We start from the raw sequence: 21,603 nt of genomic DNA on the forward strand, positions 1-21,603 counted from the left end.
TGTTTTTTTGGGGGTTCTTTGTTAATTTATCCTTTGTTTTTATGATTTTGTTCTTTTTTGTCCTATTTTTGGTTCCTTTGTTTTTTGGTTCCTTTGTTTTTTTTATTCCTTTGTTTTTATTCCTTTGTTTTTTGAGTCATTTATTCTGAATCATTTGTATTTTTAGTTATTTGTCTTTCTATTCCTTTGTTTTTTTGTAATTCGTTTCTGGACTTCCTTTGTTTTGAGTCCTTTGCTTTTCCGAGTCATTTTTTATCCTTTATTCACAATTACCAAATATAAAGGAGTAGATGGTCGTACTTATCAACCTCATCCCTAAATGACTCAAAAAAGACAGAATTCACATAACATTCTAATACAACATTCCTGTAAACCCTTCATTTTAATCCTACAACATCCTACAAGGTCCTGGAGGCAATGCTACACTACAGCCTATCGCTACAAATGGAGAGGAGGGCAGGACTTTACTTTCCCTACACCCCAGCCTGTCCTCACATCTCCCTTACCCCCGGCAGGCAGGTCCAGATGAGTTACAGGGCCTGCCTTACTCCTGCTTCATCTCTCCTTCTCTCCTTAGATGGTGGGTGGCTGGATTCTCACTGTTTTTCACTTATCTGGTCTTGTTTCCTTGTGTTTGGGTGTTTGGATGGCTTCATTAGTGTGTTTGGATGGTTTAAGTATGTGTTTGGATGTTTGGATGTGTTCTAAGTTTGTTTTCGTTTTTCTGTTTATCTTATTTAATTTTCCTCTGATTTTTCTTGTTTTTTTTCCCTATCTTTCTGTTTGGATGGCTATGTTTTCCTTTATTTCCTTTCTGTTTATATCTTTTCACGTTTTCCTCCACGTGTTTCCAGATCTTTAAGTCTTCCCAATGCTCGCCTCCTTATATAAAAGCTGTTTTCTGCCCCTGAATGAATAACTTGTGTCATATCCTTATAATCATAGCCTTCAGGTCACATTTACCTACGTACCTTGTCCCTGTGACCTGCAGTGTGCCAGCCAGTAGTGACCAAAGCAGTATCTCTTCTGGCTTTCCTGCGCACCGATCTAGGCTGGCAGGAAAGTGACCTACATCGCCCTATGATGAAGAACACTCGCTATGAACTCTCCCTGCTTCTTCGTGACCTCAAGGTGGCCCGCCCTGTGTGTTTTTTTAGTTGTCTGTTTGTGTGAGCTAGTCTGTGTTGCTTTTTTGTGCTTGTTTTGGTGGTGGTTTATATCCGAAGTGATTGGTGAGTTTAGCTGAAGTGAATTTGGTGTTTACGGTTACCCTCTTTCCTTTGTTTATCTTGGTTTTCTTTTCCCCGTCGCTTATTGTTTCCTGCTTTGTGCCCTTACTTCATTTTTTTGCATATTATTTGTTGCTTCCTCTCTTTATCTCTATTTCCTTCATTCCTATCGCATATCCTTTCCTTCCTGTGTCTTTTCATTTGTTCTCGCGTCCCTACACTCACCTCCCCTCCCCCCCAGGTCAGGGTGACACACAGCAGGGTGCGGCGGGTGTACCGTGTGGTGGAGGTGGCAGCGAAGGGTGCAGATGTCATCCTGATGTACCTCCACAATCAGCACTCGGCCTCCACTACTCGCTGGACGGTGGAGCAATACTTTCTCCACTTCTACGGGCTGTCTCTCCGCTACCCACGCCTCAATTGTCTCCACGTGGCGCCCAAACAGAGGTTGATCTTCCTGCCGTTGGAGGTGAATAGGCTAATTATCACTCATTATTGTCTTTTTCACTTCTATTTTGTTGCTGTTCTTCATTATTAGTTGTTACCTCACTGTCATTTCACCGTCATGATATTCTCACTGTCATTTCATTAATTGCTTGCCACTTTGCTCTCACCTCTATCGTTCATTTTGCATCGTTGTTTCATTATTATCGTCACTCATTCACTCTTGTTATCGCTCACTGTCACCTCACTATCACTATGCTCACTATCATCTCACTGCCACTTCACTCAGCCAGTTCCACCATCACCATCACCTGTAACTATCACTCTCTCATCATTGCTTCTCATTATTACCAGCCTCTCACTACTTCACCATCACTTCTTACTGTTCCCTCACCATTACTCACTATAAATCCTCTTCCATCACCACCACCATCACTCACTATCCCTTCCTCCCCCACAGGTATGCGAGTTGGTTGGGGGACAGAGATTGGGGAGTTGGGGGGGAGGGTGGTCACCAGAGAGGAAGTACCCCTGGAACCCCCATCAGGACCCCCACAGGGACCGCTACTGGGACCTGGGACCCGAGGAGAGGCAGAAGCACATCGCGGCTCTGGTCAGGTCACCCCCACTCGCTCTTGACCCTGCCCTGACCCGACTTGGCCTCAGGATTGAGCAGGAGGTGTGTGAATTGGGGTTTGTTTGTTTGTTTGTTTTTATTTGTTTATTTGTATGTTTTTTTCAATTTTTATCTTGTTTCTTCGTTTTTCCATTTTAATTTTTCAGTTTTTCATTATTTATCTATTTATTTTATCACTCAGTTTCAATACAAACCAATTACCTTCCTCTACACACACACACGCACACACACACAGGCAGTGGAGGTAGTTGGCAAGGTGCTCCCCCCTCCAACCCTGCTGGCAAGTACCCGTGTGGTTCCTGAAGGAGGGAGGTGGCAGCTTGGACAGGGTGTGGGTCTCTACAAACCAGCAACACTGCACACTTGGTCTTTGGTTCAGTATGATGTGCAGGGTTTGAAGAGAAATACACTTCATGAGTAAGTTGTAGTGTATGGGTGTGTATGGGTGTGTTTTGGGGTATTTTGGGGTATCTTTAGTGTTTTAGCCCTTCCCTCCTCCATCCTTCCATCTCTTCCCCCTTCTAATCCTTCTTTTTAATCCCCTTCCTTCTCTCAATCTTCCCCATCCTTCTCCTTGCCCCTCTCCATCCTTCTCAATCCTACACTCACACAGAAGGTTCCTGCAGCGTCTCAGGGAGGTGGGCAGGGCACTAGGGATGGATGTGAGGCAGCCTTCTGTAGATGTCGTTCGAAAAGCCACCAAGCCCCTGGATGACCTGGTGGCCCTACTGCGTTACTACCCATACTCCCAGCTGACCTTGTTCCTCATGCGACCTGGTGTGCCTTATCTACATGGTGGGTCACAGTGGGGGTGATTAATATATTTTTTTTATTTGTTTGTTTGTAATTTTTTTCCTTTGCTTTTTTGAAGAATGCTTCTGAAAGGTTCTTTTTTTCCTTGGTTTACATTCCTATGATTTGAGAAAGCAATGTTCTCACTCACAGTGCATCAAATTTGTAATCATTTTTCCTGGAATAAGATTTTTTTTCTTATATAACTCTTTGACAATGGCTCTTCTTTGCAGCTTCCCTTATTTTCTCATGCTCTCATGCTCCCTTGTGGCTTCAGAGAACACACTAAGCATGCTGGGAAGGGAACCACGTGTAGACAGTGTTCTTGTATCTTCTCATGTTCCTATACTCCCTTGTGGCTTCAGAGGACACTAAGCATGCTGGGAAGAGAGCATGTTCTTATGTTATGTTCCTATACTCCCTTGTGGCTTCAGAGGACACTAAGCATGCTGGGAAGAGAGCATGTTCTTATGTTATGTTCCTATACTCCCTTGTGGCTTCAGAGGACACTAAGCATGCTGGGAATTTCATCTTGGAGCACGTGACTCAATGTGTGGCTCCAGATACCTACAGGGACAAGCTGCAGGACGACCAAGTGATGACCTCCCTCCTCCTGCAGATGAATGCCAAGTGTGGTGGTGTCAGTGTGGCTCTTGATTGGCCCGCCCTCCTCCCTGTGAGTGTGACCTGACCTGACCTGACGTTACCTTTGAACGGTTTTTTTTAGCTAGTCTAGATATATTTTACTCCTTTCACTTTTTTTTTTTTGTCTCTTTACTATATTTAAACTTCCTGCCTTCATTTACTATATTTAAACTTCCTGCCTTCATTTACTATATTTAAACTTCCTGCCTTCATTTACTATATTTAAACTTCCTGCCTTCAGTCACCACCTCACTGTTCTAATTATCATCTACACTGCTTCCCACACCACTACCACCACCACTCTCAAGGCCTCCTCTCCACAGGCCTCCACGTTGATGTGCAAGCCAGTGTTGGTGGTGGGGGCTGCCATGGACGGACACCCGAAGAACTTCCCCCGCTCGGCCTTCCTGGCGGCCATGGTGGGGATGATGGCCAGGGAAGGCGGCCCATGTGTTACGCTGGTCCACCCACAACACCGGCAGCACTGCATCGCCAACACCGCTTCTAATTTTGAGTTGAGTTGGGTGTAGTATCATAGTAAGCTTGTTAATTTTACTAGGTCAGTTCCTGTGTTTAGGTCTTGAGGGGAGTGACTTGTTTGGATAAGAAGCAGACGTTAATTTGTATGGGTAGCTGTTTTATTTAGTTCTTTTTTCACTGTTTAAACATGTTACATTCAGGTTTATTTAGTCTCAGCATGGAAACTTGATATTTTTCTCCTTTCCCAGTACACTCAACAAACACGCACCTATTCTTTTTTCCCAGTACACTCAACAAACACACGCATTCCTTTCCCAGTACCCTCACCAAACACACACATTCTTTTCCCAGTACCCTCACCAAACACTTCCTATTCCAGACCATCACCATCTCTTTCAACCCTTTCTCTCCCAACCCTCTCATTTTCCAGTAACTTCACCTCTCCTCTCCTCTTCAGCATCCCCATCTACCAGACCCAGCATCCCCAACTACCAGACCCACACTTAACCTTTACCTTCCTTACCCCATTCCAGACGGTTGCTTCTGAGGTACTATGAGACAAACCACACCAAGCCCCAGAGTTTGCTAGTCTACCGCCTCGACTTGCCGCAGGAGGAGCTGGAGCGCGTCACAGCATGGGAGGCCACAGAGATCCGGAGGGCCTGTAGTGGCATGCAGGTTGACGGGGAGTACCAGCCGCCCATTACCTATGTGTGGGTGTCGCGTTCCCACCACACAAGGCAAGTATTAGTTACGTTAGGTGATTTAGTAAAGAGAAGACTTCATTTTGGTGAGGTAAGGTTGATTGATAGATATGGTAACGAGTTTGGGGTTGTCTGGTGAGAGAGTAGCTGTGAGAGAGGGTCTTACAAGGTCTTTAGTGAGAGGAGGTCTACTGATCTTGGAGGAAGGGGAAGTGGAGGTCTTGTAGCTTAGAATGAGATTGGAGGAAGGGGAAGTGGAGGTCTTGTAGCTTAGAATGAGAGAGAGAGAGGATGAGGTCTACTGGTCTTGGAATGGGAGCAGCAGTGAGAGAGGAAGAGGTGGTGGAAGTCTTGTAGCTTAGAATGACAGGGAGGAGGAGGAAGAGGAAATTCAAGTTCTTTTCTACAGGAGACTTGAGAATAACCACCACATTGACCTGACCTGTGTGGCATTGCAGGCTGTTCCGAGGGCCTGGCGGAGGTGGAGGTAATATTCCCCCTGGCACTGTGGTAGAAGGCGACATCATCCATCCATCCATCAGGGGCTTCTTCCTCTCCTCTCATCTGGTAGTGGTGCTGGAAGAAGTAGTGGTAGTAGTAGTCACTCTCTCTCTCTCTCTCTCTCTCTCTCTGCCCACAGTCACAGAACAAACTCTCCTTTCACACTCCTAGCCAGGCCACCACGACCACACTAGTACACCAAAGTAGAGAAAAATAAACTAAATTAAAAAAGATTTATATATATTTTACTTAAGAAAAAATATTACTGAACAGTGACCTAACTTAACCTAACCATTACTACTACACTACCATTACACTACCAAGCCAGAGTGAATAAGAACTGCAACAACACTTAATGTGACGTAAAACTACCCAGAGTGAATAAGAACTGCAACAACACTTAATGTGACGTAAAACTACCCAAACATTATTACTGCAGCACCACCCCTCTAAGTACTCAGCACTCACCCACCTTCCCTGCAGAGTGACAGTGGCACCACCAGACCCACTGAGTACCGAGTGGTGTATGACGATAATCACCTGGGTCTTGACGAGCTGCAGACAGTCACCTACGCCCTGTGCCACCTTCACGCCAGCTGCTCCCAGGCGGTCTCTCTCCCCGCCCCGGCCGCCTATGCTCGCCAGGCTGCAAAATTGTGAGGATTGGTGAAATAAAGTCCTTTGCTTCATTTATGCTTTGTCTAAAATACCTTAAATGTTTATTATGGCCTAGGAAAGGGAAAAAGGAAAAAATCAACTCCTGTGCTTGTTTCTGTGTATCTACAACTTCAAAACACTTCTTTGGCTTGAGAAACAGTTTAGAGAGGCTGTCCTTTCACACTCTTAGCCAGTTAATCTCCACTACAACCTCTAGATCAATATATTCTGTGACAGGAAAACAAATATTGATATCTTTATGGCTGTTTTTCCTTAATGTAGCATAGACAAAACTGAAGGCTTGATATTATAGTGATAAATTAAACTATAGTGACCTGACTGACCCTAAGGTGACCCAATGATTAAAAGACCTGGTGTATAAATGGTGACTTGAGTGACCCTAAAGTGACCTGTCTTTCTATCCTCCCACAGTGCTCGGCAGATCGCGTCCCGGCAGGAGGGTCACGTGGCACAGCTGGATGAGTTGTATGACCCAGTGCCCCTCGTGACCTTGACCTCCACCATGGACCACTACAACACACTGCACACTAAGCTGTACTACCTGTAGACACACACACACACACACACACACACACACTCATTTGAAGTTTTGTTTATTTTTTTATCAAATTTACTGTTGTTTTATTGATTTGTGGATTTTATTTCTACGGACCGTATGATTTAATTTAAGAGGAATAAATTTGTACTGTTTATATATGAAGTCCCTGTGCTCTATAAGGGAGTTTCATTATTAATATTATTGCTGATGTGATGTAGAGAGAGAGAGAGAGAGAGAGAGAGAGAGAGAGAGAACCATCTTTTCTGTACTATTTTCATAAAGTCACTTCCTGATTTGATGTGATAAAATAAAAAGTATGAAAAAAAAAGTGTTTGACTACCCCTGTACAAAACACACACACACACACACACACACACACAAGAACAAGGTGACAAAAAGAAGAGATGCAGAAATGATAAATATAACTAGAACGGATTGAAAGAAGAGGTGATGAAAGGCAAGGTATGTACATTAACTGAAAGAAAGACTGGATAAATATTAGAAGAGATGAGAGAGGCAAGGAGAGGGTGGCTTTGACTACACACACACACACACACACAACGATACCATTCCTTCTTACCTGTTATGTGTCCACCAGTAGCACCTCATTCTCCTCGTCTCTCTCTCTCTCTCTCTCTCTCTCTCTCTGTCTGTCTGTCCACTCTTGGTCGCTCTCACGGTCTCACGCGGTGCCCACATGAACGGCTTGGCTTCTGAAACGACGAGATGGTTGTTAGAGTTGAGAATAATTGTCTTTTGATCGTTTAAAGTGGTTTAGTGAAGTCAATGGGAATTAATCTGAGCTTTAATTAATATTCTTGTTTGATATGCGTTATTTTTTTGTAGAGAGAGAGAGAGAGAGAGAGAGAGATAAGATTATTCGTCCACTCCTTTCGTAATCTACAATATCGTATCTTTCAAAACCCTTCACCACCACCACCACCACCACCACCACAATCTTGCTAACTCTTCACTCCTCCACCACCATCACCACCACCTGCTGCTCCTCCGCGCTGCCTCTCCCGCCTGACACAAGATGGCTACCACTTTAAGTCCCGTAGTGAAGGTGAGAGAGAGAGAGAGAAACCACCAGCACCACCACCACCACCACCATCGTAATACAACAACTACGACTACTACTACATAAATTTGAAAACACTACCACCACCATCACCACCTACAAAAAACACCACTTGACCTTTTTCTTTCACCACAGGGGTACCCACAGCGGCGACCCTCCATGGACGCCTTCAAGCAGCAGACTAAGGTGGAGGCGAGAGTTCAGCTTAGCCACGAACTAGACCGACTGCTGCTCACGTCCCCTGCTACACTCAAGGAAAGCGCGAGGAAGGAGTTCGAAGGCTTTGAGAAACTGTTCGCTCGCTTCATTTCAGATTTCGAGCCTTCTATACACTGGGACGAGATTCAAAAGCTGGAGGAAGGCACGGTAAGGTAATGAGCTTTAGTTAAGGGTCATTTGGGGCTAGTTAAGGGCAGTTTTGGGGTCATTTTAGTAGTTTTAGTATTTTGAGTGATTTTTTTATTATTTTCGGTTTGTTTTGCGGGTGTTTTTTTGAGAAATGACTCGTTAAATGAGTGGAAAATTGACTGACTGACTGACCCAATGACAATGATTAATAACGTGACTGGCTGACTTAATGACTGACTGACCACCTCCATAATTTTCACCTTCTATAAACTCGTAATAAACAAACCAATGTCCTTTCCAGCTTAAAAATAGTCCAGAATTCTCATATCCTTATTCTAGACTCGCCCTAACACTTCATTCCGCCATTTCCAGCTTCCAGGAATGAGTAAAGAAGCTGGAACTGCAATAATTCTCAGTACAATTGACCCAAACTGCTCTTCTCCTTCTAGATTCGAAGCTACAGCGAGATACACAGAGAGAGGGCATCTAAATAATTAATATGTTACTAATCAGTCAGTCCAGTCATTTCCAGCTTCCAGGAATGAGTAAAGAAGCTGGAACTGCAATAATTCTCAGTACAATTGACCCAAACTCATCTTATCCTTCTAGATTCGAAGCTACAGCGAGATACAAGGAGTGAGCGCAACGAAAGCTAAATCGTTACTGGACCGTCTTGTTGTAGTGAAGCTAAACGGAGGATTGGGGACTTCCATGGGGTGTAAAGGACCTAAATCTATCATCCCAGTGCGCTCTGACCTGACCTTCCTTGACCTGACCGTGCAGCAGATCAAGGTGAGGATGGTTGGATGGGTGGCTGGTTTCGTGTGTACCTGTGTGTGTGTGTGTGTGTGTGTGTGTGTGTGTGTGATTCACCTACGGTCGTCTGCCGGTCACTCAGCCAACCGCTCCCCTACGGAAAGAGCTAAGATTTTTGGGTAGGACTGAGACCACTGACACATCACAAACCGGGACAGCGAGGTCACATCCCGTACCTACTTGCTGCTAGGTGAACAGGTGCTACACTTAATTAAAGAGGCTCGCCTATCTGCTTCGCCGCGCCCAGGATTCGAACCCGGGCCTCCTTATTTTTTTTTATTTATTTATTTATTTTTTTTTATGTAGGAAGGACACTGGCCAAGGGTGACAAAAATCCAATAAAAAAAAAATGCCCACTGAAATGGTAGTCCCATAAAAGGGTCAAAGCAGTGGTCAAAACTTGATGAATAAGTGTCTTGAAACTTCCCTCTTCAAGGAATTCAAGTCATAGGAAGGTGGAAATACAGACGCAAGCAGGGAGTTCTAGTTTACCAGAGAAAGGGATGAATGACTGAGAATACTGGTTAACTCTTGCGTTAGAGAGGTGGACAGAATAGGGGTGAGAGAAAGAAAGTCTTGTGCAGCGAGGCCGCGGAAGGAGAGGAGGCATGCAGTTAGCAAGATCAGAAGAGCAGTTAGGATGAAAATAGCGGTAAAAGACAGCTAGATATGCAACATTGCAGTGGTGAGAAAGAGGCTGAAGACAGTCAGTTAGAGGAGAGGAGTTGATGAGACGAAAAGCTTTTGATTCCACCCTGTCTAGAAGAGCAATATGAGTGGAACCCCCCCCCCACCCCCCCGCGGACATGTGAAGCATACTCCATACATGGACGGATAAGGCCCTTGTACAGAGTTAGCAGCTGGGGGGGGGGGGTAAGAAAAACTGGCGGAGACGTCTCAGAACGCCTAACTTCACTACATTGCTAATCACTACATTGCGTGTGCGTGTGTGTTTACGTATTATGGCTAGGCTATAGTGAGATTGTTTAGTTTAAGATTATTTTGTTTATTATTATTATTTTTCATGGTTACTACTACTACTACTACTACTACTACTACTGCTACTACTACTACTACTACTACTGTTGCTGGTATCTGCTCTACGCTATCTCTTCTAATTTTATCTCATCTTCATGCTTATCTCTCTCTCTTTCTTTCTCTCTCTACACACATCCTTCTCCTCTTCTTTCTCTTTCTTTCTTCTTCCATAATCTAATCACTTCATCTCTTCCTCCTCCTCTTCTTTCCCTATTCCCTTCCTTTATTTATTTTTTTAAATTTCATATCTTCCTCTCCCTTTCCTTATCTCTTCCTCCCTACGAGTTATCTTATCATAACCTCCTCCTCCTCCTCTTCTTCCTCTTCCTTCTCCCACTCCTCTTCCTCCTCCTCCTCTTCTTCTTCTTCCTTCTTCCACTCCTCTTCCTCCTCTTCTTCTTCTTCTTCCTTCTCCCACTCCTCTTCCTCCTCCTCCACTTCTTGTCTCTCTCTCTCTCTCTTACAAATACGAACCTTAATAATTTTCTTCACGAATTGAAAGAAAAAAAAACGACAAATTTAAAGCAAAAAGAAATAATATTAATTTGTAAGTTACGTAAAGACGGTACGATAACTCTCTCTCTCTCTCTCTCTCTCTCTCTCTCTCTCTCTCTCTCAGCACCTCAACGAGAAATACAACAGCGACGTTCCTCTCGTCCTTATGAACTCCTTCAATACAGACGAGGATACTCTGAAGGTCATCAGGAAGTACCAAGGCATCAAGGTCAGTCCAGGTCAAACGAGGTCAAGAGAGAGAGAGAGAGAGAGAGAGAGAGAGAGAGAGAGAGAGAGAGAGAGAGAATAAAGATGTTTCGAAGTGAAGAATTCAGAAGGAAAAGGAAGAAGAAGAAGAAGAAGAAGAAGAAGAAGAAGAAGAAGAAGAAGAAGAAATTATTACGAAGGAGGAGGAGGAAAAGAGAGATATATAGGAGAGAAAGACAATTAAATGGAGAAAAAGGGAAAAGGAGAAGGAATAACAAAGAAATTCTCTCTCCCCCCCCTCTCTCTCTCTCTGGTAAGTACGTAGAAATAAATATGAAGGAAAACTAAATAAAAAGAAAATAAAACGTGACAAATAAGGTTAAAAGATAGAAAATTAATAAAAAAAAACGAAACGAAAAAAAAAAAAAAGCCTCACTCTCTCTCTCTCTCTCTCTCTCTCAGGTCAGCGTACACACATTCAAGCAATCACGGTACCCAAGAATCAACAGAGAATCACTTATGCCCCTAGCGAGGACCTGCAGTGATGAGGAAGCAGAGAGGTAAGACAGAAGGAAGGCGGTGTGTGACTGTTGACGGTCCGTTGATCCGTGTGTGGGTCTGCCAGTCTCCCGCATGTGGCGCTTCAAATTTTGAGGCTATTGTGTAATTGTTTGTTTCTTTTGCTTTGTTCTCCCCCCACGATTCTTCCTCCAAGGCCACAGAGATGAACTGTCACGTTGTCATAGGGGTATTTTGGGGTTTACAGCACAGATTTCTTGTTTAACGTGGAAACGCACTTGAGAACCCCCAGTTACTTCCACTTCAGCCTGTTCAAGCTTTAAGATGATGAAAACACCCTTGAAAACCCCAGTAACTTCCACTCCAGCCTGTTCAAGCTTATAAGATGATGAAAACAGCCTTGAAAACCCCAGTAACTTCCACTCCAGCCTGTTCAAGCTTATAAGATGATGAAAACAGCCTTGAAAACCTCATGAACTTCCACTACACCCTGTTAAACTAGTAAAATCACGAAAATAGCCTTGAAAACCGCAGGAACTTCCACTACACCCTGTCAAGCTTATAAGTTGATAAAAACAGCCTTGAAAACCCCAGTGAAGATTAAACAAATAGGCGGATGAGGATGACGGGCGGAAATAGAGGAAATAGTTTAAGGTCAGAATCTTACCGCCGCCCCCCCCCCACCCCAACATTTGTGATCCGATTTACTTATTTATAACTTTTACATTAATTAAGTGGCCATGCATGTAATATTTCCCCCAATCTTTTTTGTTGTTAGCAGTTCTTTTTATTATTATTATTATTATTATTATTATTATTATTACTATTATTATTATTATTTTTTTCAAACCCTTGTTCTTACGCACATGCAGCTGGTACCCGCCTGGCCACGGGGACTTCTACAACGCTTTCAACAACTCAGGTCTGCTTGACGAGTTTCTGAAGCAGGTGAGGGGATGGACAGGTAGATAAACACCTTTTTTTTTTTCACTTATTTGTCTCAGAAAAAAAAAAAATCTCTAGCTTTCACTTTCCTCTTGTACCCCCCGCCCCTCTCTCTCTCTCTCTCTCTCTCTCTCTCTCTCTCTCTCTCAACAGGGCAAAGAATATGTGTTCATCAGTAATATAGACAACCTCGGCGCCACAGTTGACCTCTCCATCCTCAACTTCCTGGTGGGGGAGGAGAAGTCAGGTCACTGTCCCTTCCTGATGGAGGTCACCGACAAGACGAGGGCTGATGTGAAGGTGAGGTGAGGTCGTCAGGTCAAGTGAGGTGAGGTTAGATGAGATATAATGAAAAACCAGAGAGAGAGAGAGAGAGAGAGAGAGAGAGAGAATAAATGATACTTTTCTAAACCCCTGTAATCCTGTAGAACCTTGTAGAACCTCCCTGTAACCCTTCTGTACCCTTCATGGTCCTATAATCCTGTAGAACCTTATAGAACCTCCCTGTAACTCTTCTGTACCCTTCACAGTCCTTCTGTAATCCTGTAGAACCCTTGTAGAACCTCCCTGTAACCCTTCACACTCCTCCTATAATCCTATAGAACCTCACAGAACCTCTATAACCCTCAGACCACTCACACTTCCTCTGTAGCCCAGTAGAACCTCCCTAGAGCCTTCATAAACCTCACACACTGTCCCTGTAGCCCTGTGGAACCCCTGTAGAACCTCCCTGTAATCTCCAGACCCCTGCTAGAACCCTCACACTCCCCCTGTAACCCCAGTACAGCCCCAGGATAACCCCAGTACCTCCTCTACACTCCCCCAGGGCGGAACACTCATCAGACACAAAGATGGGCTGCGTTTGCTGGAAATTGCTCAGGTTCCCAAAGACCACGTGGACGAGTTCAAGTCGGTTAAAAAGTTCAAGATTTTTAACACGAATAACTTGTGGATTAAACTTAGTGGTGAGTGAGTGTGTGTGTGTATATGTGTGTACCTAATTGGGTTTTTGAAAGTTTGTAATGTTATGTTTTTCAAAAGTTAATTTATGTTCATCTTTAACCATTGCTTCAGCAGGAAAATTAACCTAACTTAACCTAACCTAATTTAATGTAATGTAACCTAACCTAACCTAACCACTACAGCAATAAAGGAGGTGATGACAGAGGGAGGCCTGGAGATGGAGGTGATCGTTAACAACAAGACTTTAGACTCTGGCGTGGGAGTCATTCAGTTGGAGCAGGCAGTGGGGGCAGCCATCAGGAGCTTTCACGGGGCCATGGGTGAGTGTGGGTGTGTCTGTGTGGGTAGTGGGGTATGTGTGGTGAGGCTGTGGGTGAGTGTGGGTATGTGTGGGTGTGTCTGTGTGGGTGCTGGGCAAAGGAAGGGGGTCTGTGTGTGTGTGTGTGTGTGTGTGTGTGTGTGTGTGTGTGTGTGTGTGTGTGTGTGTGTGTGTGTGTGTGAGGAATGAAAGAGATAGAACAAAGAAAATACAAACAAAAAAAATGAAGAAAATGAAACAAAAAATTAACTAGAAACACAAAAAAAACAACAAAACAAGAATAAAAACAATCCATTGACAATAATTCCCCCAGGACTCAACGTACCGAGATCCCGTTTTCTACCAGTGAAGAAAACGGATGACCTGCTTCTGGTAATGAGTAACTTGTACAGCATGCAGCAGGGGACTCTCGTTATGTCACCCCAGAGGCAATTCGATACCACCCCGCTTGTTAAGTTGGGGTCGTCACACTTTGGGAAGGTCAAGGTAGGTGTGTGTGTGTGTGTGTGTGTGTGTGTGTGTGTGTGTGTGTGTGTGTGTGTGTGTGTGTGTGTGTGTGTGTGTGTGTGTGTGTGTGTGTGTGTGTGTGTGTGTGGGTGCCTGCTGTCCTGACTCCTTTTCCTGCATCACTAACTCTCTATCTACTGCAAGGCATTCTAGCTAAATCTCTAATTTTTGTCTATATCTTGTTCTTTGCCTGTTCTGTCTTCTGCCAACCTGCCAAGCCAAACTAAGACATCTATCACAGTAACTTCCACTGCAGCCTGTTAAACTATCACTGGAATCATGAAAACACCCTTGAAACCACAATAACTTCCACTGCAGCCTGTTAAACCATCAGAAACACAAAAAAACACATCTACCCCTTCATAACCTGACCTGACATGACCTGACCTCGATTTGCAGGACTTCCTCAAGCGTTTTGGCACCATTCCTGACATGCTGGAGCTAGACCACCTCTCTGTATCTGGTGATGTGACCTTCGGACGAGGGGTGGTTCTTAAGGTGAGATAGGGGGCTGGATTATTAAAATGCTTTGCTCTCTCACCAGGAATGCTTTCAGATGCCACAGAGATGATTGGCTAGGTTCTCAATGCATGTAATTGTTGAACTAGTACCAGAACTACAAAAACAGCCTTGAAATCCCAGTAACTTCCACTGTAGCCTGTTAAACTATCACTGGAATCGTGAAAACACCCTAGAAAACCCCAGTAACTTCCACTAAAACCACTCAAAACCACCAGAACCACAGAAAACACCCTTGAAAACCCCAGCAACTTCCACCACACCACATCCCATCAGTGCACAAAGCAGAACACACAGCTCAGAGTAAAATAGATGTGTATATATTTTTTTTTCAGGGCACTGTCATCATCATCGCCAATCATGGAGATCGTATTGACATCCCGGCTGGCTCAATTTTGGAGAATAAGATTGTTTCTGGCAACATGAGGATTCTGGACCACTAGAGAGAGAGAGAGAGAGAGAGAGAGAGAGAGAGAGAGAGAGAGAGAGAGAGAGAGAGAGAGAGAGAGAGAGAGAGAGAGAGAGAGAGAGAGAGAGAGAGAGAGAGAGAGAGAGAGAGAGAGAGAGAGAGAGAGAGAGAGAGAGAGAGAGAGAAATGGTATCTTTAATTTCTATGTAGCCAGAAAGAGATTACTGTAACACACACACACACACTTAATCAAATCCACCACCACTACCACCACCACCACCATGCACACACACACACACTGCCACCAACCTTACACTCTAGCCACAAGGGACACAGCACAGCCTCTCTCACTGCCTACGGACACACTGCAGGCTAGTCCCTCCCTCAGCAGCAAGTCTGGCCCTCCCATAAACTGAAGGAAATAAAATTAATGTTAATATAATAGAGATTTGATATATTAAATTGTTTATGTATGTTTTCATTGTACTGGTTGAGGAAAGTTAATGTAATTGTTATTGTTGATATTCTTAGTGATTAAAAAAAAAAAGAGAGAGAGAGAAATGTTTAATATAAAGACACAGAAGTTTAAGTGAATGAAGAATACAGTAATTTTAATAACACTAAATTAATACCAGTCTTTACTCTTGAGGTTTACAATGAAAGAGATGGTGATTGAAAAGCAGTGAAATAACACCAATGAAACAATAAAAAATTATGTGACATTTCAATAAATACTATATCAAAATTATGTGACATTTCAATAAATACTGTATCTGGCAACCACCAACTATTCCTTATTAAAATTTCACACATGATGATAGACAGAGGGAAGAAAAGTATTGATGGACATAGGAAAGGACTGAATGGAGGAGGTGAGAGAGGATGGATCAGATCTTGGTATGTCAAATGTCTCGGCCTGTCCTCCTTGTCTCAATGCCATACAGAGATGCAGAGGAGGCAGGAAAATAAGGCTAAACATATGCAAATGGTGAAATAGTTTTGTTTGGTGGTGGTGGAGGGACAGGGTGGAACATATCTTGGCTAGTCTAACACTTCAGCATGTCTCTTCACCACACAGGTAGGAAAGGAAAGTGAGGTACGACAGTGGCTGGTGGTGGTGGAGAGCCAGGATGAAGCAGATCTTGGTATATCTAATGTTTAATCATGTTTCTCACCACCACACTGACAGATCTTGGCTAGTCTAACACTTCAGCCTGTCTCTTCACCACACAGAGATGGAAAGGGAAGGAAAGTGAGGTACGACAGTGGCTGGTGGTGCTGGAGAGCCAGGATGGAGCAGATCTTGGTATATCTAATGTTTAATCATGTTTCTCACCCCCACACTGACAGATCTTGGCTATTCTAACACTTCAGCCTGTCTCTTCACCACACAGAGATGGGAAAGGGAAGGAAAGTGAGGTACAACAGTAGCTGGTGGTGGAGGAGAGCCAGAATAGAGCAGATACTCGTATCTAATGTTTAATCATGTTTCTCACACTGACAGATCTTGGCTAGTCTAACACTTCAGCCTGTCTCCTCACCACCACACCCTCTCCCACGGTAGGAACAAAAGAGTACTTCCTCTGACTGTTGTCATGGGAGTGTGATCAGCTAGGCCTTGTACCCTCAACATTACCACATTACCAAGGCCACACTCTACAGGCCAGTATTCTCATACATAAAGCATACATTGGTATCACTTTACGTACAAAAATAGCTGATGAAAATGACGACTATATCTGATTTGAGGTACCACTGAGAAAACTCTAAATCTGGTGGAAGAAGTGGATGAAAAAAAAAATAAAAAACTGGGTAAGCCGAACAGTTTTGAGAGGATTTAAAGTATTAACCGTTTCACTGAGATAAGGAAGAATCAACACCACTTATAATATCTGAAGCATTTAGAAGCATTGAGAAGAAAGCAAGGAGTTAAAAGATGTGATTTTGTAATTTGTACCTGATGTAATGTTTGGAAGAGACTGTGGATCAATTAAAGACATCTCACAAACATGCCAAATATCAGTGAAAGGGTTAATTCTCTGGCAAAAAAAAATTAACACACACACACACACACACACACACACACACAGGCAAGTCTTTCCCCTCACAGTCTTACACCAGGCTAGACTTTTCCCAATAGTAATGCTAGTAATAATAACAAGCATATCAATTCTCTAGCAAAAAAAAACCTAACACACACACACACACACACACACACACACACACACACACAGTTAAGGATTCCCCTAACACTCTTAAACCAGGTTAGACTTTTTCCCAATTGTAATGGTAGTAATAATAACAACAGGCATTTCAATAGTACTAACACTGAGTTCCTGATGAGTGTTTAGTGTGGTGGGCATCTGACAGCACTGACTGGATGGCTGGTGAGGAACTGTGGTTAACTATTGTGGCTAACTACTGCAGCTGCCACTCCTCCACACTCCCTGAAACCCTCCCAACACCCTGGAACACTCCTCACACCCTGGTACTATTCATAACACCTTTAGCACCATTCTCAACAACCTGTAACAATTCATAACAACTTGGCACTATTCTTAAGAGCTTAACACCCTTTCCAACATCCTGCCACCATTCCTAACACCCTGGTACCATTCCTAAGGGTTGAGCACCACCCCGCACTCCTCCACAGTCACCCTTTCATTCTGCATCACAGCCACTGCAGTGCGCACCACCGCCATGCCTTCCTCCACGCTACCAAACACCCGGGGAATGATGCCCCTGCAGTCCCTGGTGGTGATGGCAAACTGTGCTGCGCGGTGATCCCTAAAGGTCCCCCACACAGACCCGGCAGCCCCAGTATGCCTGTAGTCCCCTTGTAGGTCTGGCAGGAGGGGGGTGCCACCAGTGCCGTCATTGCTGCTGTAGTCTCCACCCATTACAAACTCCCCCTTACTGTTGCGCCCACACACCTTCAGCAGGGAGGTACCAGCGTAGGAGGGTCCCTGCTGGCCAGAGCACAGCAGCAGGAACTGTCTGGCCAGGGGCACCAGCAAGTTCAGACGGATGTAAACTCGACCATGCACCTCGCCGCGCCACGCCAGGTCCAGGAACACCAGCAGGGATGGATGTGGGGCGGACAGGTAGCTGGCCATCTGAGGGGCAGACTGTGTGCTAGTACTTCAGAGTGTCAGGCTGTGTGTTAATATTTCAGAGTGTCAGGCTGTGTCACAACAGATCATAAACAACAAAAGCACCACAAACAACCCCAGACCTGGATGGTGTGGGCGTGGCAGGGTGGCGGTTGGTCCTGCAGGTGGTAGAGGTGCAGCCGTCCATTCTCCAGTGTGAGGGAGGAGCAGCGCGGTGCCCCTGAATCCTGGAGAAGCCCAAACACCACACGACCCTCCAGCAGGCGCCTCACGTCAGCGTTCAGGGTGCGAAGGTCCTCTGTCTGTAAGTGGAGGGGGTGTGGGAATGACTGGGAGGGTGTGGCAGTGACTGGGAGCGACTGGGAGTGTGTGGCAGTGACTGGGAGCAATTGGGAGTGTGTGGGAGTGAATCACCATACCAGGGCTTTGCTACACTAGGGTTATGAAGATGAAAGGACACGAAAACCTTACTGTCAGAGTGGATGGACGGCTGGGCAGCTCTTCCAGGGAATGTTGCGCCCTTTCCAAGACAGATGTCACCTGACTGGAGGACACACCACCACCTGCATCACCACCACTACAAGCACCGCCCTCACCATTGCCAAAATTCTCTGCCATTTGCTTGAGTCTGTCGTGTGTGGTCGTCAGCACCTGCAGGAACAAAGATGCAGCGCTGGTCATTCTAAGAAGTGTGGAAATGAAGAAGTGAAGAGAGAAGGAGTGGATAGCAAGATAAAAAAAAGGGATGGTTCGGTCACATAGAAGAAAAGACCAGGAACAGGAACAGTTTAAGAGAGCCTAGAGAAGGAAAGAGAGAGAGAGAGAGAAACAAACACCCACCACGTCTGAAGAGGCAGCTGTTGTATCACTTGCAGTCATCTCCTTGCACTTCTTCATCCACATCTCCACCACCTGCATCCGGGAGTTTGCAAGATTCACTATGGCTCTGCTTCCCCTCGCCGACGCACTGTTCTCCAGTTGATCCACCATGGCCTGCAGGTGAGATGCAATGCCCTGCCCCTCGTCCAGCAGGCCTCGATACTTGCCCTGCGCCCTTGTCAGCTGTGTCATGGCCTTCTTGTTGTCCACCACCATCTCACACAGTTGGTTCAGCAAAGACATGTGCTTTGCCTGTGGTCTCTCTAACTTGTCCTGCCTCTGTTCAAGCTGAAAGATTAAATAAATCTGTTGACACTGCAAAATAATTACTCTAATGATGAATGTTGGTGTTGCAGGTGTGTAGCACTCCAAACACTACACGCCTGCAGTCAATACACACCTGCGTCATCACAGTGCTGCACTCGAACAACACGTTAACCACCCACTCCCTCATCGCCTCAACCTCTGTCTCCTGAGGTTCACCAGTCTCCTCCTCCTGGTTCTCTGTGGTCTCTGGGCCCTGCTGCTGCTCCGCAAGGCCTTTCATCTGCTGAATCAGAGCCTCCATGTCATAGCTGATGGGGAATTGTGCAGCATTAGGCGCGACATGCTTGGCGCGACACGTGGGGCAGGTAAGGCGTCCTATGGTGCCCTGTCGCAGTAGGCCAGTAATGCAGGAGGAACAGAATGTGTGACCACAGGGGAAGGTCCTTGGTCTGTGGTTCTCGTCTTTACTGAAGGTGGTGAAGCAGATGCGACACTCAGCAGGGTTGTTCTGTCAGGTGACACTTGCATTAATCCTTAAACTCTGGGTGGGTTCTTGAAACATATTAAATCAGCCTATTCCAGCCTAAAACTGTACAAAACTGGATACTTTTAGGCTGAGAGTTTTGGTAGACACAACACACAGCCCAGTGATCTTAAGACAGCACCAAGTAAAAGCAAGAAATCTCTGCTGCCAGCTTGAGAGGGTTAGACTGCCTGCCTGTGAAGGGGCAGCAGTAAACCGGTGTGTGGTGTTGGGCTTTGCTGTGGATGTGAGATTAGTGAGATTTATAATTGTATTATTAAACCGTCTCATCAGTGTGAGGTGAACCACAGTAGTATAGGTTGGCAGGTGATTACCCACAAGGCTGCTGGATATTAGGAGTTCAGTTCTGCTCTTACCATTGCTGCAGGTTGCCTGGTGAGGGAGCTGTCACTGGTGATGGTGGTGGTGGTGGTGGTGAGGCTGATAGAGAAGATTAAGTTAGGTCACATAATCACAACAATGTACTTTACTATTATTACAACTACTACTATTACTGCTACAATTAAACTACCACTGTGACTTGTACAGTGAAGTACAGTGAAGTACAGTGAAGGCCACAACACACCTTAATGATACTGGTAAACACGTCGGGGCCTTTCACTAACTTAACATGCCTGACCAAAACCTCATTCCTTGTCACACGCACATACACACACACACACACAGTTGCCAATCACCTGCTCCTATTCCTCAGGTGGACAGGTGGAGAGGCAGACAGATGAAGACACGTGGATCAGCTTGGTCTTGGTCTTGGTGGGTCTGCGATGATGCTATGGGGATGAAATGACCCCTGGCGGACACCCATGGGGATATCACACACGCGGTAGTTCCTGTCTTCTTCAGGAAGGCACAGGTAAGGCGAATGACGGAGGTCGTTTGGAGCGGACAACGCCCGCTGCCGCCAGTAGGTGGACAAGTCAAAGGTGGTGCGCGCCTAGAGCTTGGAGTTGTGATAGGATGGCCCGGCGGGAGTGGAGGGGCGGGCACTGCGGCAGGGAATGTACTATGGTCTCGGGGGCGAAGAGGCACCAGGGGCAGTGTGGGGGCGGGGGACAGGTTGAAGCGGTGTGGGTGAGTGTTGAGCTGAGACCGATGCGACGAGGGGGGGAGGGGGTGAGGGCAACATCCAAGTCGCGGGACTTTTTTTCTCTGTCCAAGAGTGTGGGGAGGAATCACTGCGGTATTGGCCCATGGATGTGATGCAGAAGGCATTGCTGAGGAGTCTGTTCCTGCCAGAGAGGCAGGTTCAGAATGTGATGAGTTTAGCGGGTGAGAGCGGGAGAGGGTGGGGAGGGGATAATGTTTACATCGGTGAGGGCCACCTTGGCACCAGCGACTGCAATGTCGTTGGTACGAATGCCGAAGTGTGACGACACCCATTGAAGTGTGATGTTCCTGCCCTCAGTGGCGAGGCGCAAGAGGGTGATTCCCAAGGCATTTAAACCTTCCTCCCACCCGCCCCACTCCTTTCTTCCTCTCTACAATCTCTTATGTGCGCCCCGCAAAATAGATAGATGAGCCTGTTCATCCCTGTCTCCTATACCTGTCCGGGCCATCCCTCTCCGCCCCTATCCTTCCTCTTCCCTATACCTGTGTGTGTGCGCGTGTTGTCCTAGCTGAACCTAAAAGTGCCATAATCCTTTAGGACATTAATGTAGCCGACACAAACAAACCTCATTAGATAATTATTATGTACTTACAAGGCCTGTCACGAACACAAAATGCAGAGATGATATCGTCTCGCAGTAAAATTCAATAAAATATTGACACGATCCACCCGGTCAAAGTGGCACCAGTGTTCAGACCGAGACTTTGAAGTGTTTCCCGCTTGTCAATCGGGTGACGTCAACACACACACGAATACACTATATACACACACATAAATACATATATATTCAGAGAGAGAGAGAGAGAGAGAGAGAGAGAGAGGAAAGCGCTCAGGTAAAAGGTGTGGATTGCTTTCCTGCAAGTCAATCCACCTAAGAT

General features: G+C 45.4%; 3 protein-coding genes across 13 annotated transcripts in view; 2 read left to right on the forward strand and 1 right to left on the reverse strand.

Moving 5' to 3' along the window:
- Positions 1-6,706, forward strand: part of LOC135094012 (protein argonaute-4-like) — a 9,468-nt gene extending 2,762 nt beyond the window's left edge. For 3 of the 6 annotated variants that reach the window (XM_063993724.1, XM_063993723.1, XM_063993725.1), the window contains 12 exons: positions 406-580; positions 992-1,131; positions 1,471-1,698; positions 2,134-2,352; positions 2,546-2,727; positions 2,924-3,105; positions 3,606-3,778; positions 4,071-4,261; positions 4,761-4,967; positions 5,390-5,498; positions 5,916-6,088; positions 6,522-6,705. In XM_063993724.1, coding sequence (XP_063849794.1) covers positions 406-580; positions 992-1,131; positions 1,471-1,698; positions 2,134-2,352; positions 2,546-2,727; positions 2,924-3,105; positions 3,606-3,778; positions 4,071-4,261; positions 4,761-4,967; positions 5,390-5,498; positions 5,916-6,088; positions 6,522-6,657 — 2,115 coding nt within the window. In that variant the 3' untranslated portion in view covers positions 6,658-6,705. Of the gene's footprint in view, positions 1-405; positions 581-991; positions 1,132-1,470; positions 1,699-2,133; positions 2,353-2,545; positions 2,728-2,923; positions 3,106-3,605; positions 3,779-4,070; positions 4,262-4,760; positions 4,968-5,389; positions 5,499-5,915; positions 6,089-6,521 lie in introns of those variants that run through there. The other 3 variants (XM_063993727.1, XM_063993729.1, XM_063993728.1) reach the window with 3 other exon arrangements.
- On the reverse strand, positions 4,368-21,466 carry LOC135094016 (uncharacterized). 6 transcript variants are annotated; one of them, XR_010263546.1, is made up of 11 exons: positions 20,295-21,466; positions 19,974-20,037; positions 19,207-19,581; positions 18,768-19,094; positions 18,399-18,578; positions 18,050-18,229; positions 17,748-17,930; positions 7,229-7,361; positions 5,973-6,078; positions 5,374-5,507; positions 4,368-4,934 (listed from the first exon to the last, which is right to left on the reverse strand). XR_010263546.1 is itself a non-coding variant. In XM_063993733.1 (8 exons), exons 2-8 carry the CDS (start codon positions 19,974-19,976, stop codon positions 15,125-15,127), a joined length of 1,350 nt encoding a protein of 449 aa, XP_063849803.1. In that variant the 5' UTR covers positions 19,977-20,037; positions 20,295-21,458; the 3' UTR covers positions 14,891-15,124. The 6 variants fall into 6 exon arrangements, 2 of the variants coding, with proteins under 2 accessions (XP_063849803.1, XP_063849804.1); XR_010263543.1 differs by having other exon boundaries at positions 5,369-5,507; XR_010263544.1 differs by having other exon boundaries at positions 5,369-5,507; positions 5,905-6,078.
- Positions 7,579-15,559, forward strand: LOC135094015 (UTP--glucose-1-phosphate uridylyltransferase-like). The gene is made up of 12 exons (XM_063993732.1): positions 7,579-7,714; positions 7,865-8,095; positions 8,687-8,869; positions 10,551-10,655; positions 11,096-11,193; positions 12,025-12,100; positions 12,251-12,397; positions 12,924-13,062; positions 13,243-13,380; positions 13,693-13,865; positions 14,286-14,384; positions 14,741-15,559. The coding sequence occupies exons 1-12, from the start codon at positions 7,685-7,687 to the stop codon at positions 14,846-14,848; spliced, it is 1,527 nt and encodes a 508-aa protein (XP_063849802.1). The 5' UTR covers positions 7,579-7,684; the 3' UTR covers positions 14,849-15,559.
- Positions 21,467-21,603: the final 137 nt, after the last annotated feature.

Source organism: Scylla paramamosain, chromosome 44 (genome assembly GCF_035594125.1).
Source record: "Scylla paramamosain isolate STU-SP2022 chromosome 44, ASM3559412v1, whole genome shotgun sequence".
NCBI classification, from domain to species: domain Eukaryota; kingdom Metazoa; phylum Arthropoda; class Malacostraca; order Decapoda; family Portunidae; genus Scylla; species Scylla paramamosain.

Bases quoted from the DNA above. Each gene is read 5' to 3' on its own strand.
- LOC135094015 (XM_063993732.1), top strand. From the start codon at position 7,685: ATGGCTACCACTTTAAGTCCCGTAGTGAAG. The intron at 10,656-11,095 runs GTCAGTCCAGGT...TCTCTCTCTCAG, and splicing joins GGAAGTACCAAGGCATCAAG to GTCAGCGTACACACATTCAA. The intron at 13,381-13,692 runs GTGAGTGTGGGT...TAATTCCCCCAG, and splicing joins GAGCTTTCACGGGGCCATGG to GACTCAACGTACCGAGATCC.
- LOC135094016 (XM_063993733.1), bottom strand. The intron at 18,230-18,398 runs GTAAGGTTTTCG...CTCCACTTACAG, and splicing joins GCCGTCCATCCACTCTGACA to ACAGAGGACCTTCGCACCCT. The intron at 15,227-17,747 runs GTGTGTGGGCGC...TATTTCCTTCAG, and splicing joins CTGGTACCTCCCTGCTGAAG to TTTATGGGAGGGCCAGACTT.